This window comes from Terrapene carolina, unplaced genomic scaffold, assembly GCF_002925995.2.
Source record: "Terrapene carolina triunguis isolate 2854851 unplaced genomic scaffold, T_m_triunguis-2.0 Scaffold89, whole genome shotgun sequence".
In the NCBI taxonomy this organism is placed as follows: Eukaryota; Metazoa; Chordata; order Testudines; family Emydidae; genus Terrapene; species Terrapene triunguis.
The window spans coordinates 27,607,876-27,624,357 of NW_020664440.1; the positions used below are offsets into that span (position 1 = coordinate 27,607,876).

The following is a 16,482-nucleotide window of genomic DNA, read 5'->3' on the forward strand; positions in this document are numbered from 1 at the left end:
TGCAGAGGCTTTGCTGTCTATGGCAGTTAGAATCAGAAAAAAAGGCATATTATATAGCAATCTCTGTGTTTAAATACTATGTTGGGGGAAAGCAGGAAATGATTTCATACTGTGGTTAAGAGAACAACATGCAAATAGCTGGCAGGTACCAGAAATTAAGTCTTTGTGCTGCAGCTTCTTGGCTTTAGAAGATTTAAGCCTGAAGCAAAGTGAGATACAGAAGCAAGATCTATGCTAAAGCTTGAACTGGGCTTACAATAACTGTCCAAAATGCTTGTTGCTACTCTGTGGCTGTAAAATGCCACCCAGTGCTTGCTACAACGGCACTGTAACAAGTATTTAACCAGTGCTTTCCATTTTATAAGCACTGTTCAAAAACCATAGGGTATCTACCTTTTCCCCTCCACAAGGGCAACATTTGCCCCCTGCAGAAGAGCTGGGATTGCTCTCTTCTGCAGTGGCTCCTGGCACCCTGTGGCTCTGTCCAGTTCTAATGGAGCTTTATGCTATGTCTACACTGCGAAGTGAAGGTGTGACTATAGCATGGATAGGCATGCCTATGCTAGCTTTAATCTAGCTAGCCGGGATGACAATAGTCGTGTAGATGTGGTGGCACAGATTTCACTACAAGCTAGCAACCAGTGTGCGTACGTAGGCTTCCTGCAGGGCTTGCACTCTGGATGCTAGCCTGTGCTGCCACATCTCTACTGTTACCAATGCTAGCTAGATTAAAGCTAGCACGTCTATGCCTATCCGTGCTACAATTACCCCTTCACTTGCAGTCTGGACATACTGCTAATACTGGTGGCACTCCCTCAGCCAGTGCCTGACCCTTTTTAAGGAGCGTTTCCCACACAGAGGGGAGACTACAAATAAATTGGTACAGATTCCAACTATAGTAACCTTTTCCAGTGAGTGCAAGATAGATTAAGTGTTTCCACTACAGAGAGACCTTCCCCCAGTCAGTGGAAGGCTGGATCTTCAGAGGGCCCTCTGGTATTTGTGGCAGGAGTGATGGGGCGACTCTATTTTCCCCCTCCCTACAAATGTATACAGGAAGGATAAGATCCAGCTACAGAAGGTTCTTTCCATGCACATGTCTAGGGTCTGTCTCCCTTACTGTTTTTTCCAACATGCTTATTTTACCCAAACTGTGTAAAGATCCATAAGGAGCAGTGAGAGGACACCTGCTGCCAGACAGCTTACGGAGTAGTGGGGAGACAATTCTATGAAGAAATCTATTCCCCATCCTTTTTTCCTGGAGCTCTCTGGGTAAATGTGGCTTTGGATAAAGCTGTTTACCTGCCTCACCATCAGTGCTGTACCTTAATAGCCTTGCACACCCCCGAGAATTGCATCCCTGCAATATGCAGCTAACCTTACTTGGAGTAGGTCTAGATGACGTGCAATAAAAAATGTCAGCAGCTCTCAGCACTACACTAGTGCTAGCACTGTTGCTACCACTCGTGGGGCTACACCACTGGATGTGTAACTTTGGGCGATCTGCCTAATGTAGATGTGGTCTTGGTTTACATGAGCACTACCGTGGTGAGCCAGTGCTGGATGTGATGATGGCGAGTCTTGTCCCAAGCAATATCAATAGTGCCGGCATGTTTCTGCACCATTGCAAACACTTTGCGTCTTTGGTCACAGAGCGGTGTGATGCAATCCCGTGCCATGCTCCTACCACCAGAATTATCTAGTACAGACAAGTTACTGACTATATGGGGGGGGGGGGGGGCGGGGGGCTCAGAAGGGTCTGAGAATGGTTTCAAAGAAGCGCTCATGTGAACAAGATCTTAGTGTATTCACTTCCATGTTAACAACCTGCATGCACACAGGTTTGCCACAGCAGAGCTGGTATCTGAGCTCTGGGTAGGGTGACCAGATAGCAAGCGGGACAGGGGGTGGGGGGTAATAGGCGCCCATATAAGACAAAGCCCCGAATAGCGGGACTGTCCCTATAAAATTGGGACATCTGGTCACCCTAGCTCTGGGCACAAACCATATTTGTCTGTGCAGTGTGTTCTTTAGCTTTCTCTGAAAAGGGGAGCTGTGAAAAGCTTTCCCCATCTCCAGTCTCTGTGGCTCTTCTGAGAGCAGTGAGAACAGTTTGCTGAACAGCTTAGTTTTTCATTGACTGAACTTTCCCACCCGCCCAGCATCTTACAGCCCCTTTTCAAGGTTTGTGGGACTGCTGTCTTCACCAGCAGTGTTTAATCCCATCTGTGGGGAGCCAACTAATTAAGACACAACATCAGAATAGTTGCATTGTTTTCCTTCTCTTAAACCTTTACCAAAAGATTAAAAGGGTAACAAGGGTAACCCAATGCTTATTTCCCCACACTATGGTTATATTTAGTAATATTTTACTGGGAACTGTATGGGTAAAAGAGAATCTTTTGTAACTACTTGTTTTTACTGACCATTCTGACCCTGTGACTTCCAGTTCATGGGGATTTCCTTTATTAAAAAAAAAGCCTTATTCCTTACACCCGATGACTCAACAACAAAAATTCTCTGGCTTTCAGTTGCAACTCAGTGACAGTATCCACTTCAGGTAAAGTTTGAAAACAATATCAAGGCAGTTTGCTAAACATACAGGTCTTGTGCGCATTATAGTAAGGCTCAAGCGTTTATGCTCTTTATTGACTCAGTGGTGAAAGTTACCTCATTGAAAAGCCTGAAGACCAAAGTCCCCTGTTCATTCACTAAACGATGCTGTCTACTTAAGCTTCTACACACTACCACACTAACATGCCTAAAGTCTGACAAAGAGGAATGGCTTATGGGGGGGAAGAGAGGAATTTAGTCTCACTATTCAAACTTTGGCCTTTGCTGAGAGTCCCCAAAAGAGTACCAATTACACTGTCAGGAGAGGTAAAAGTGTCAGTACCAATTCGCGTTCTGGTTTTTGATGTGGATACCTCTCCATGCTGGAAATTAGACTGCAAACACCAGCACCACTGAGCACTCCTTTCTTTCATTAGCTCCATAACTATGTTAAAGTTCACTTCTGTGACTTTCTTGTGCCCTTGCATGTATGAAAGAAAATGCACTTGACGTCACGCGCTGGAGATTTTAATGCATGCCCTTTTGCTTCTGGCTTACATGCAGCTATTGTTCTGGTTAGCCTCTTACATTTCTCCCATCATACACATGCTTTCTAAGAGGATAGAATTAAATACTGTTTGTTTTAGAACATGCCCTAAACCAACAGAGGCCTGAAACTTAAAAGTTATGAGCCAGATTTTGCAAATGCTTGTGCATATTGAGGGCTATAGGGCTGTTAACATGAATGAACTTACTCACATACATGAATTGGGGTTTGCAAGATCGAGCTCTACAACTCTTAATCCATCCTTAACTGACTCTACTGGAAAACCAACAGTTCAGAGTTCTTAAACTAAACTTTCAATTTCCAGCTTCTCTGTGGGTCCTGCAATCTTTGATTTGTGTGCACACGATACAAATTTGGGGCATCCAAGCTGAGACGCTTTGACCCTGATTCAGAATCGTTGAGCATCCACAGCTCCTGTGGGTTTCAACTGGGGCTGTGAGTGCTCAGTGCTTCTGAATATCAGGCCCCATGTCTCAAGTTGGGCTTCCAGAAACTAAAGTATCCAAAAGCACTGGCCAATTCAGAAAACTTCACCCCTTGCATGTGTATTATAGACAATACTTTGTCTGCAAAGCACAAAATCCCAATAGAGGAAAAGTGAGGAAGGAGGACAACTTCTGGATTTTTTTTTTTAACATAAACCATTAGTTTCCCAGTGTCTAAGTGGAAATGTTATTCCTGTAACTACACCATTAAGCTGATTACATAATTGTTTGTCAATCGCAGCTTCTCCAGTTCTCTATCATTCACAAATCAGAAATATGATGGATAACTATGCTGTCACTCAGCAACCAGAAATATCTTGTTTTAGGAATTCTCTCCTGAAAAGACTCCAGAGCCCTTGCTGTTTTTCAGTATTATGCCTAGGAAAATCTTTGGAATGGTGGCAGCTATGCAACAGATGGTTAGGACCTTCTTGTTTTTCTATCTCCGCAAAGATAAAACCTCCGAAGGACCCCGCACGCAACACCACACTCAACCACTAGTTAAATACTGACTCAGACAGAAGAATACCACATACAAAACTGAGGGTATGTCTACACTGGCCAGTTTCTGCGCCACAAGTTATACCACTTTTATTAAAACGCTGTTGCGTGTCCACACTGTGCTCCTTTTGACGCTGCAGCGCATCCACATTAGCAGCTCTTGCCACGGCAAAGACAGCAGTGCATTGTGGTAGCTATCCCACTGTGCAACTGGCCACAGGGTGCTTTGGGAAGGGTTTGCAATGCCTCATGGGGCAGGCACAGCATCACATGATGCAGGTTTCCCAATCCCATTGTTCCATGGGCATCCTACTACATTGCCAGCTGCTTTTCAACTGAAGGGGGGAGGAATTTGACAGGGAGTGAGTGTGTGTATGGAGAGGAGGAGAGAGTGTGTTTTGGGGGACAGAGAGTGTGTGTCAGCATGCTGTCTTGTAAGTTCAGACAGTGGCAGGAAGCAACCAGTCCTGAGGCAGGGGGAGGGGGAAACTCCCAACATCAGCCCCGCTTTGAAAGGGGATGGGTGCATGTCTCCAGGGCAACCGAGTTCAAAACAATGAGCAGAGCGGTCACTTGAGGCATTATGGGACAATAAGCTGCTTTACTGTGCAGAAACTTGCCAGTGTAGACAAGCCCTCATCAACACCCCTTCCTGCCTCCATTTTCCCTAGAGATCTGGCATTCAAGTGCTAATCCAGCTCAACAATACTAGCTTGTGAGAGCTGGTGAGATCACATCTTGAGATGGCATGGCTGCAGTCCATTAGATTATCACTACAGAACAGGGGACCTCTATAAACTGAGATGTTTTTCACAGGTCTAAAATCAAGAGTAATATTATAGCAACATTATTTAAAAAAAAGGAGAAAGTAGGATTAATAATATATTCAGATAAAAAAGACAATACAGAATTCCTTAGAAAGCAATCAAGATGACAATGCAAATCAAGTAGTAAAGTGTTTTAAAAGGAAAACAAATCCAACTTATTTAATCAAGACAAAACCATTCATGCTAGATTTCTTTTTCCCTGCATCATGTTTTCTTTTCATTTCTGCATTAAGGCTTTGATTCAGGAAAGTGTGTACACATGAACTTAAGTGCATCCCTATTCAAGACTGCACTAAGGGCAGTATGTAAGAACATGCTTAAATAGGACCAGATTCAGGAAAGCATCCCAATCTGCCATCATTCCCAGATTAGACAAGAATGCAGTCCCTGCATGTTAATGTATTGCGTTAATGCTTGCGTAGAACTTGTTCCAAAGAATGTGTATAACTATATACTATTGTCTCTTACAAAACATAAGAACGGCCGTATTGGGTCAGACCAAAGGTCCATCTAGCCTAGTATCCTGTCTACCAACAGTGGCCAATTCCAGGTGCCCCAGAGGGAGTGAACCTAACAGGTAATGATCAAGTGATCTCTCTCCTGCCATCCATCTCCACCCTCTGACAAACAGAGGCTAGGGACACCATTCCTTACCCATCCTGGCTAATAGCCATTAATGGGCTTAATCTCCATGAATTTATCCAGTTCTCTTTTAAACCATGTTATAGTCCTAGCCTTCACAACCTCCTCAGGTAAGGAGTTCCACAAGTTGACTGTGCGCTGTGTGAAGAAGAACGTCCTTTTATTTGTTTTAAACCTGCTGCCCATTAATTTCATTTGGTGGCCCCTAGTTCTTGTATTATGGAAATAATTAAATAACTTTTCCTTAACTACTTTCTCCACATCACTCATGATTTTAGATACCTCTATCATATCCCCTCTTAGTCTCCTCTTTTCCAAGCTGCAAAGTCCTAGCCTCTTTAATCTCTCCTCTTATGGGACCCGTTCCAAACCCCTAATCATTTTAGTTGCTCTTCTCTGAACCTTTTCTAGTGCCAGTATATCTTTTTTGAGATGAGGAAACCACATCTGTATGCAGTATTCAAGATGTGGGCGTACCATCGATTTATATAAGGGCAATAATATATTCTCTGTCTTATTCTTTATCCCCTGTTTAATAATTCCTAACATCCTGTTTGCTTTTTTGACTGCCTCTGCACACTGCGTGGACGTCTTCAGAGAACTATCCACGATGACGCCAAGATCTTTTTCCTGATTCGTTCTAGCTAAATTAGCCCCCCATCATATTATATGTATAGTTGGAGTTATTTTTTCCAATGTGCATTACTTTACATTTATCCACATTAAATTTCATTTCCATTTTGTTGCCCAATCACTTAGTTTTGTGAGATCTTTTTGAAGTTCATCACACTCTGCTTTGGTCTTAACTATCTTGAGCAGTTTAGTATCAGCTGCCAACTTTGCCACCTCACTGTTTACCCCTTTCTCCAGATCATTTATGAATAAGTTGAGTAGGATTGGTCCTAGGACTGACCCTTGGGGAACACCACTAGTTACCCCTCTCCATTTTGAGAATTTACCATTTATTCCTACCCTTTGTTCCCTGTCTTAACCAGTTCTCAATCCATGAAAGGACCTTCCCCTTTTTATCCCATGACAACTTAATTTACATAAGAGCCTTTGGTGAGGGACCTTGTCAAAGACTTTCTGGAAATCTAAGTATACTATGTCCACTGGATCCCCCTTGTCCACATGTTTGTTGACCCCTTCAAGAACTCTAATAGATTAGTAAGATACGATTTCCCTTTACAGAAACCATGTTGACTTTTGCCCAACAATTTATGTTCTTCTATGTGTCTGACAATTTTATTCTTTACTATTGTTTCCACTAATTTGCCCGCTACTGACATTAGACTTACCGGTCTGTAATTGCCGGGATTACCTCTAGAGCCCTTTTTAAATATTGGCGTTCCATTAGCTATCTTCCAGTCATTGGGTACAGAAGCCGATTTAAAGGACAGGTTACAAACCATAGTTAATAGTTCCGCAACTTCACATTTGAGTTCTTTCAGAACTCTTGGATGAATGCCATCTGGTCCCAGTGACTTGTTAATGTTAAGTTTATCAATTAATTCTAAAACCTCCTCTAGTGACACTTCAATCTGTGACATTTCCTCAGATTTGTCACCTACAAAAGCTGGCTCAGGTTTGGGAATCTCCCTAACATCCCCAGCCGTGAAGACTGAAGCAAAGAATCCATTTAGTTTCTCCGCAATGACTTTATCGTCTTTAAGCGCTTCTTTTGTATCTCGATCATCCAGGGGCCCCACTGGTTGTTTAGCAGGCTTCCTGCTTCTGATGTACTTAAAAAAACATTTTATTACCCTTTGAGTTTTTGGCTAGCCGTTCTTCAAACTCCTCTTTGGCTTTTCTCATTACATTTTTATACTTAATTTGGCAGTTTTTATGCTCCTTTCTATTTACCTCACTAGGATTTGACTTCCACTTTTTAAAAGATGCCTTTTTATCTCACTGCTACTTTTAAATGGTTGTTAAGCCACGGTGGCTCTTTTTTAGTTCTTTTACTGTGTTTCTTAATTTGGGGTATACATTTAAATTGGGCCTCTATTATGGTGTCTTTAAAAAGCGTCCATGCAGCTTGCAGGGATTTCACTTTAGTCACTGTACCTTTTAATTTCTGTTTAACTAACCCCTTCATTTTTGCATAGTTCCCCTTTTTGAAATTAAATGCCAAAGATATTGGATCAAATTCAAATCCACTCTAAGCAGGAGCAACTCCACTGAAGCCCATGCCAGGGCTGCGTTTAGCTTTCAGACTTAAATTGAAAGGGAAGGGAGGGACTGATCCTGCTCTATTTTAAATCAGTGGGAGTCTTGTCAATGAATTAACTGAGAGCAAGATTAGGCCGTGAGGCAGTATAATTACCACCCTATGCGGGGAAACAGCAAAGGTTTCTCCTTTAATACAAACTAATATTTTCTCTGCATGACACACACTCTATAGAAGAAAATGAATATTCTGAGCCAATATGATTATTTAATGACACTAAATCGCACATGAGAGTTCTAACTACAAAGCTCTTGAAAGCCAGGAATACCATTCTGGAAGACAAGATGACTAATGTGGCAGGTTTTCACAGAGCCCTGCTGTGGCTTGCAGACATTTTGATAGCTTCAAAATAAGTTTTTAAAAGTACTACTGCAACTGAGAACTAAACTTGATCGAAATGATAAATGCAGGGTACTAGGGGTCTGACTCATGTAATCATATGGCACATCACATGTTCTCCAATGGGTTTTGCTTTGTGTGGAGCAATATCAGATTCTGCCCAGATTCAAATCTTCATTGTTCTGGTCCTTTTCTTTTATAGTCCTCAGTGTAACTGTTTCCTTGCCAATAAGCATCACTGACATGTGCATCTTTGTTCCATGAAGATTTTAATATTGTAAAACTAATGAGTTTTGGTATGCAGGATTGGGCCCTAAATGAGTAGCTTAAGTCTGGGCACTGAGCAGATAAGGGCAGACTCTCTCCACAGAGGTTCCAGGTTTTTAAGTATTCCCTTGGCTCATCATCCTGCTTTTGACTCTGTACTTCTTTATGTTCTGTTCCCTATGTTTAGAACAGCTTCATCTTTCATGTATGTCAAGTCGCCTTTCTTTTCTCAAATCCTGTTTGGAATATTTTTATTACCCAAATTGACCGACTATGCAAAAAGTAAACCAACAAAAATGATGAAAAAGCCAACTCTAAAAATCAATTTTAATAATTTAAGGCAATGAGAACTTGTTTTTAAAATTATTTTTAACCCAAGAGCATCTTTAGACTGCTGGCTTTCACCTTCCATCTCTCCACTCCACTGCTATTTGGTCTTACAGCATTTGTCAGAATTACATTGTAAGCTGACTGTTTGTTTGTGTTGTGTGTTTGTAAAGCTCTGTTGACAAGTTCTATTTGCTATAAATAATTACTACTAGCCATTAGATAAGACCGAGTTTCCATTTGAAATATGCAATGCTTCAGGACACATTTCATTCTAGTGAAGAAAAGAATAATTATTTCAAGTTCCCACATGTATTGAAATTTGTTCATTTATAGTTTTAGACTGCCAGGACACTCAATATTCTTTATTAACATTTACTTATGGTTAGACTTTACTAAGAGTGACAATATACTACCTGCTTTGCATATGTTTCTAGACAGAAAAAAAACCATAAATGTACGAATGGGCTACAATGTGACATTAATATCCCTTGCTTTGCTATACCACGTTTGGGTTTATCTTTCCTCTCTTTGGTAGCTTATTCATCTGACAGAATACGCTGTGTGGATTGATACAGTGAGATAGCACACCAGCTATAAGAAAACTTTTGAGACAGCTTCCATATTTTTCTATTTCTTGTCCTCACTAGCTATTGCCAGCAGCACTAGCATGAAAAACTCTCTTCACAATCTCTCAGGCAGCATCATTGACTTTAATTGGAATAATGAAGAATAGGCTCTACTAAAAGTGAGAAAGGAACTACTCAGTGTGAGCAAAGGCATGACAATCTAGTCTAACAGTAGAAGCTAGGAATTTCTGGCTCTTAATATCTCTCTCTCATATAGATCCCTTGGGGTCTTGAGCAAGTCAATAAAGGCCAGATTTTCAATAGCGCTTAGCATCGAAAATGGAGGCTTGATTTTTCAGAAGAGCTTAGCTCCCAATTATCCACCATGCTGAGCTCTTCTTAAAATCTGATCATAGATATCACAGTGGGATCTATTGGGTGCTGAGTGCTTCCACCTTTTTTAGGTATCTAAGGGTATGTCTACACCAGGGCCAGCTCCACGCACCAGCTCAGCAAGCAGGTGTTTGGAGCGGCCAACGGAGAGGGGGCGGCACGTCTGGCTTTTCGGCGGCGGGTCCCTCACTCCCTCTCGGAGCGAAGGACCTACCGCCGAATTGCCGCCGAAAAATGAAGCAGCGGCGGCAGAGCTGCCGCCGAAGTACTGCAGATTGCGATCGCGCCTTTTTTTTTTTTTTTTTTTTTTGCTGCTTGGGGTGGCAAAAACCCTGGAGCCGGCCCTGGTCTACACGGCAAAGAAAAACACGTGGTTGGCCTGTGTCAGCTGACGCGGGCTTGGGCTGGGGCTGTTTTATTGCTGTGTAGACTTCCAGTCTCAGGCTGGAGCCTGAGCTCTAGGACCCTCCACCCCACAGGGTCTTAGAGCCTGGGCTTCAGCTGAGCCCAGAAGTCTACACAACAATGAAACAGCCCCGCCGCCCAAGCCCCGCAAGTCTCGAGTTCACTGGCACAGGCAAGCTGCGAGTTTTTCTTTGCTGTGTAGACATACCCTTAAAGGGATATGAGTTCTTTTGGAAAATCTGACCCTTAGTCTCTGCCTCATTCCCCCCCGCCCAGGCCAAAACAAAAGTAACACCTGCCTATTTCAGGTGTAATGGGAGGATTAAAGTTTGTAAATACCTCTACAACATTACTTTATAGAATTATTTGGTTTTAAATATGCTTGGCGGTTAATTTACAGCTGCTTATGATATCTTAATTGACTGATTGTGTCTCAGTTTCTTTGGGAAAGGTTTGCCACAAATGGAACAGTAACTACAGATGGCAGAATATAAAGCAAGATCAGAAAACCCACTAAAGTATATAGAAAGAATAGAAACTGAAGGGGAAAAATTTGAGTTAACATGACCTAGTCAAAGCTATTCCTTTCTGTTAAAATGAGATGAATGAGGAACTGGCCGTTCTAAAGAGAATTTTTCAGTTCACCATTCTGACTCAAGTACATCAAGCTTGACTTGGGGTAAGACATGAGTAATGCCAAAGTGAAACATTTTTTTTATTGCAGTACTTTTCCAGTATTTGACAATCTACTTTAGAACTTATGCCAGTAAGACTGTATGACATCACACACAGGGCTCATCAGGGTGGGAACAGGAATCTTACACAGATGTACCTGTGTCCTGGCTGCATGAAAAAGTTTTACCAATTATACAGCTACAGTTATACTGATATTTTGTTCTATATGGACACTTTTTATTCAGGCATAGGAGCAGCTTTTTCCAGGTTAGCTTAACCCCCTTCACAAGCAACTTAAGCTAAACCATAAGGCTTGGTCTACACTAAACCCCCAAATCGAACTAAGGTACGCAACTTCAGCTACGTGAATAACGTAGCTGAAGTTCGAAGTACCTTAGTTCGAACTTACCTAGGTCCACACGCGGCAGGCAGGCTCCCCCGTCGACTCCGCGGTACTCCTCTCGTCTAGCTGGAGTACCGCAGTCGACGGCGAGCACTTCCTGGTTCGACTTATCGCGTCCAGACAAGACGTGATAAGTCGAACCCAGAACTTCGATTGCCAGCCGCCGAACTAGCGGCTGGGTGTAGACATACCCTAAGAAAGGTCCTCTTATACCAGAATAAGTGTCCACACTGGAGTTATGCTGGTATAACTAGATCAGTTTGAATTTGCACCTTCAGTTACACCAAGAAAAAACATTTGCATGGAGACAAGCCTTTTTCAAGTTGAGGATTCAATACTTTAGACAGGTGTTGTTATTTAGGAGTTTGTCAACTATTCATCCAGTCTTTTCCTGAACCTCTTTTGGTCTCTTCTCTATCCTCCTCACTGATCAGATGCAGAAAGAGGACCTCTCTGCTTCTCCTTGAGTTGCTAGAGCTGCTCCGTAGGAAAGGAAGAATGCACTCAGTCCTGTTGCTGCTCACAGCAGCTCTACCTAAGAGGAGGTGGAGGAGTGAGCACAGGCTTGAGTGGAGGGCTGTATGATGAGCGGTAATACACCTTTTGGCCAACAGGACTTGATGTCCGGAGTTAGGAGCTGAACAGCCTCAAGGCGAAGGGCAAACAAAAGCAGACAGTAAAATCAACTTTCCTATGCTCCTCTGTGCTGCTCTCAGTGGATACTGAATGTCTCAGGACTTTAAAACATAGATTTTGAATAGACAAAGTGGGAGATTTCAGGTCAAAAGAGAGATTCTCCCATCAAGCTGAGTGAGCAGTCGATTCAAAAATAGCTTATACAAGTGTGACTGTAAGAAAATTAGAAAATAGGGGTTGTTGTTTTAAAAGCTGTGCTCTCAAGCAGGAAAGACAGAAAAACTCTACTAGAGAAATGTTCTCCCAATCTTGGAAGGAATAGATTACATTTTTTTTCTCTTCAACTATAGTATATTTGAGATTCAAGACATTCAAAATAGTCTCACAATCAGATTTCCAAAGGGGATATGAACAACTGACATTTGTAGTAAGCACTATCCACTAAATATTCGAGTCTTGGCTTTAGTTTAAATCAGCTGTCCTTACTCAAATTCCACTAGTTACTGGAGCTCGTATCTCCCTTAAATACTGTAGAATTCCTCCTTGGTGCCATACTGCTATGAGTCAGTTATACATTCATTTGCAAATGTCATCCTTCCTATGTACATACCAAGCTACAGCACACACATTTCCTAAAAATTCCCCTCAAACTTAACAGAACTACATTATTTATTATTTGTAATACCTAAAGGCCACATTCTGGTTTGGAGCCCCATTGGCCTAAGTACTGTATAAATATGTAGAAAGATATGGTTTCAGCCCCGAAAAGCTTATATTCTAATTTAATGACAATGTCAAGGGATGAACAAATGTGCTAAAACAGCAGTTGGCAAAGGAAGGTAGCAGCTACAGCAGTGGTGGGCAACCTGTGGCCCATGGGCCGCATGCAGCCCATCAGTGTAATCTGATTGCGGGCCGCAAGACATTTTGCTCACGTTGACAGTCCGCAGGCACGGCCTCCCGCAGCTCCCAGTGGGCCGCGGTTCGCTATTCCTGGCCAACGGGAGCTGCAGGAAGCGGCAGGCCAGTGTATAGAGAGAGGAAGAATGATTCTCTACTACCCTTCCATAGGCAAACTGGAAGTCTGAATGGAACCCTTACAGGACCATGCTGTTTATATTCTAACAGAAAGCACTTTGTTAGTCATAGTTTTATTTCATATATATGAAGGGAAAGCACATGTGTAATCCTGCTTCTAGGTAAATTAATAGCAAAGTAGAAATTGAAAAAAGTCTTGCATGGCTTATGCAGTCTGTTTTAGTGTGATAAATGCAAATGACAGTCTCCATTCCATAGGGGGACTGACTGAAGTACATGGAAATGTACAGAGGCAGGGGGAGGGAGGCGTTTGCACCTCAAATTTTGGATGATCTTCCTGTCATAGAAATTTTTGTCCGTTCCAGCTGAGGAATAAGGAGAGACGGACACAGCTAGCCAAGCAAGGAGCCCCGGGAGGGGCGATCCGTTTATTTCAATTGCAATTGGGTTCAAGCTCATAAGTTAGCAAGAACAAAGAAAACACTTACACCAAAGCATTATATGCAGTTGCTTATGATAATCTATCGCTCTATGATTGGCCAAAATTTGCCATCATTACCATACATAATTAGCAAGCTACATGTATTTGCCCCTCTTGTGACCCCTTATTGTTCATCTATTTGCCCCCTTCTCCTTGCTTATTTTGCAAACTAAGCGGTTAGCTATCTACGGGACTCAGGCACAGAAAGGTCCATTGTCTCCAGGTTTGGAGTTTGGCTACATTTCCTCTTGAAGGAACTTCCTGACTACCTATAGCTTAAAGTAAAGTCTATGAGTCTATAGCTGACCCTGCGTTTTGTCCTTCTTCTTTCTCCCATGTGTACGTGACAAATTTGCCCCCTGGCAGTTAAGTAGAATAATTTTATATCATTCCTAAACTTAACTCAGCACACAATATGCCCATCTAATGGCTTTCAGGATTAAAACCTAAGGCATAGTTTTGCGGGGCAGAGATTGCTCCCGCCCTCCTCGCAGGCGATGGGTTTCCTCCTACAGCCTGAAGCACACCAGGGCAGTGGTGGCAGGGGCTCGCTCAGCCCCCGTCTCGCTGCTGGGTGAAGGGCAAGGCCCCTTGCTCGCTCTCCCCTCTCTGGGGCCAGCGCTTTGCCCTCTGGCTTGTCAGCCACTGACCCATCTCCCGGCGCGGAGCGCGGGGCCCAGCCCGGCGGCGGTCCGACCAGAGCCCCTGGCAGCGCAGGGACCCCCGCCTTGGCCGAGCCAGACAGCGCCCCTCACCCACCAGGCCTCAGCCCAGGCCGGGAGCTGGCACAGCCCCGCCGGGCCGCAGCGCCTCTGTGCCCCGCAGCGCAGGATGCGCCTGCCCGGCCCTGCGGCGCCCGGCGCTGCTCCTTACCGCGTTGGGAGGCGCGCCCTCGCCGCCGCCGCCGGTTTGCCCGTTCAGCTCGAGGACCTCGGAGGCCGAGGCCATGGTGCCGTGGCCGGCCGGCTGCTCGGCCGCAGCTCGCTTGCCCGCAGGGGCCGCTTATCCGCCGGCCCAGCCGCGCCCGGTATCTGCCCTCCCAGCGCGCCGCACACACACATGCGGCGGCCGGGCCGGAGAGTCCCGCCTTGGAGCTCGCTCCGCAGGGGCTGCTTCCCGTTCCGCCCGGGATTCCCCTTAGTCCCGGCCGGCAGCGCGGTGCGGCTGCCCGGGCAGAGCTGCAAGTGTCTGGGTGAGTGGCCAGAGGATGTTATAAAACGTTGGCGGCTCTGCCGGGCAAGGAGCCAGACCAGAAGAAGAAGGGGGCGTCCGGATTAACTCTAGAGGCAGCAGGCTTGAAACAAACAACAGGAACTATTTCTTCACCCGACCCAGGCACTCCTTGCTCGGGATGCTGTGAGGGCTAAAAGGATCACTGGCTTCAAAAAAAGCATTAGATAACATTCCTGGAGGATAGGTCCAGCGATGGCTACTGGCCATGCTCAGGGATGCAGCCCCATGCTGCAGGTGTCCCTAAACCTCTTACTGTCAGAATCTGGGAGTGGATGACGGGGACTGGATCACTCGATAAATTGCTCTATTCTGGTATTCCCTCTGAAGCATCTGGTGCCAGCCCCTGTTGGAAGACAGGGTAATGGGCTGGATGGACCATTGCTGTGACTCAGTGTGGCCGTTCTTGTCAGTCTTCCTGGAAGAGGGGAGAATAATAATCTATGGCCAGGACTACTCTAGGAACGTTTATCCTATAGCAGTGTGGTCAGGCGAAGAATTAAAAACAACCAAACCACCCATTTCCCCCAAAAGCCCTAGTCTAGACTCAGTTCTGCTGGCAAAAACTTACAAGTAGAACCCCTATCTGACAAACTAATTGGGGATTGAGGACTTCACAAAATCAGAAAGTTCATAAAATGGAATATCTCAAATTCACAATAGGTGCAGAGCATATATTGCAGTATGGAGCATTGCTTCATTTTCTTCTTGTCCTGCAAACCATTGCAAAGCCATTTCCAATACACCAGAATGTGAAGGGATGTCAACTTGTGCTTCAGTGACATCACTTTCATTATGTGACTTTTTTTTTTCCTTTCAGGAAAAACTGTATAACTGGTTGTTTGTACTCTTCTAGTGTAGATACAGCTTATCTCAGCAAAAGAGTGCTGGTATAAAGGAAGTGTGTCTATACTAGGAGGGGGTTGCCAGTATAGCAATACCAGCAAATCTTTTCTAGTGTAAACAAGGTCTAAGTCTCTCAGCACTCTTTGGGGGTAGATAAGAGTTACCCCCATTTTACAGATTGTTGAGGAACCACTTATTCAAGATCACAAAGTAAATTTAGTATTCCTAATCCCAAATATTCAAAAATCCTGAGATTGGTTTTCAAAATGAGATGGTTATTCTTTAAATATATTTTTAGTTCTTGCTTTCTGGTTTACAAACCTTTAGGACACACTCAGGACAGGTTTTCAAGCTTTTCTTTGGAACTGGGAGGGCTAAAAATTTAATTAAAAAAAGAAAGCTGACATTCTCATAAAATAACATGACTCCAGGAGCTGGTGCATAAAGAAAAACACCAAATGTAAGACTCTCAATAAAATAACAAGAGTTGGTCACACTGCAAGTTAGAAGTAGATGGTAATGGAACCCACAAATCTTGATTCCTATCCTAGCCCACTGCACTAACCACACTCTGCAAACATCTTTTAGATAAGTGGCCATTGTAATATACAAAACCTTATCAGTCTTTTAGTACAAGGACTATGCACTTCCTTGAAGTTCACTGTATGATGATTTTTAAATGAAAATAATCTTGCATAGTGCTTGCATTCAAAACACTTTACAAAATAGGGCAAAGATGTGCAGACATGAGGAACTGCACACAAGTGAATAGTTTCAGTGGGACTATCCACAGGCATAAATATGTGCAAGGTTGGGTCTTATGTCAGGACCTGAATTGCTTGTGATACCTATCACTGGCATGCAAGGAGATGGCAGCCAGCATGTAGCATACTATAGAACAATCAGGGATGAGCCATTTTCACCAAGGAGATGAAGGCAAACCCCCTACTCTGACAAAAAACACCAAGTAATCTTTAATGTCCATGCAGAGCAGATAAGAGCTCTGTTTAAGATGTTTAACCCCTTACATAGTAAGTAAATCCAATTATCTTCCTTACTAGGAGGCT

At 43.6% G+C, this 16,482-nt stretch overlaps 1 protein-coding gene across 1 annotated transcript in view; it reads right to left on the reverse strand.

The window, feature by feature from the left end:
* NINJ1 (ninjurin 1) overlaps positions 1-14,552 on the reverse strand; it is a 33,513-nt gene extending 18,961 nt beyond the window's left edge. Inside the window, exon 1 of the mRNA XM_026650495.2 lies at positions 14,213-14,552. Coding sequence (XP_026506280.1) covers positions 14,213-14,287 — 75 coding nt within the window. The 5' untranslated portion in view covers positions 14,288-14,552. The remainder of the gene's footprint in view (positions 1-14,212) is intronic.
* Between the last annotated feature and the right edge of the window lie 1,930 nt (positions 14,553-16,482).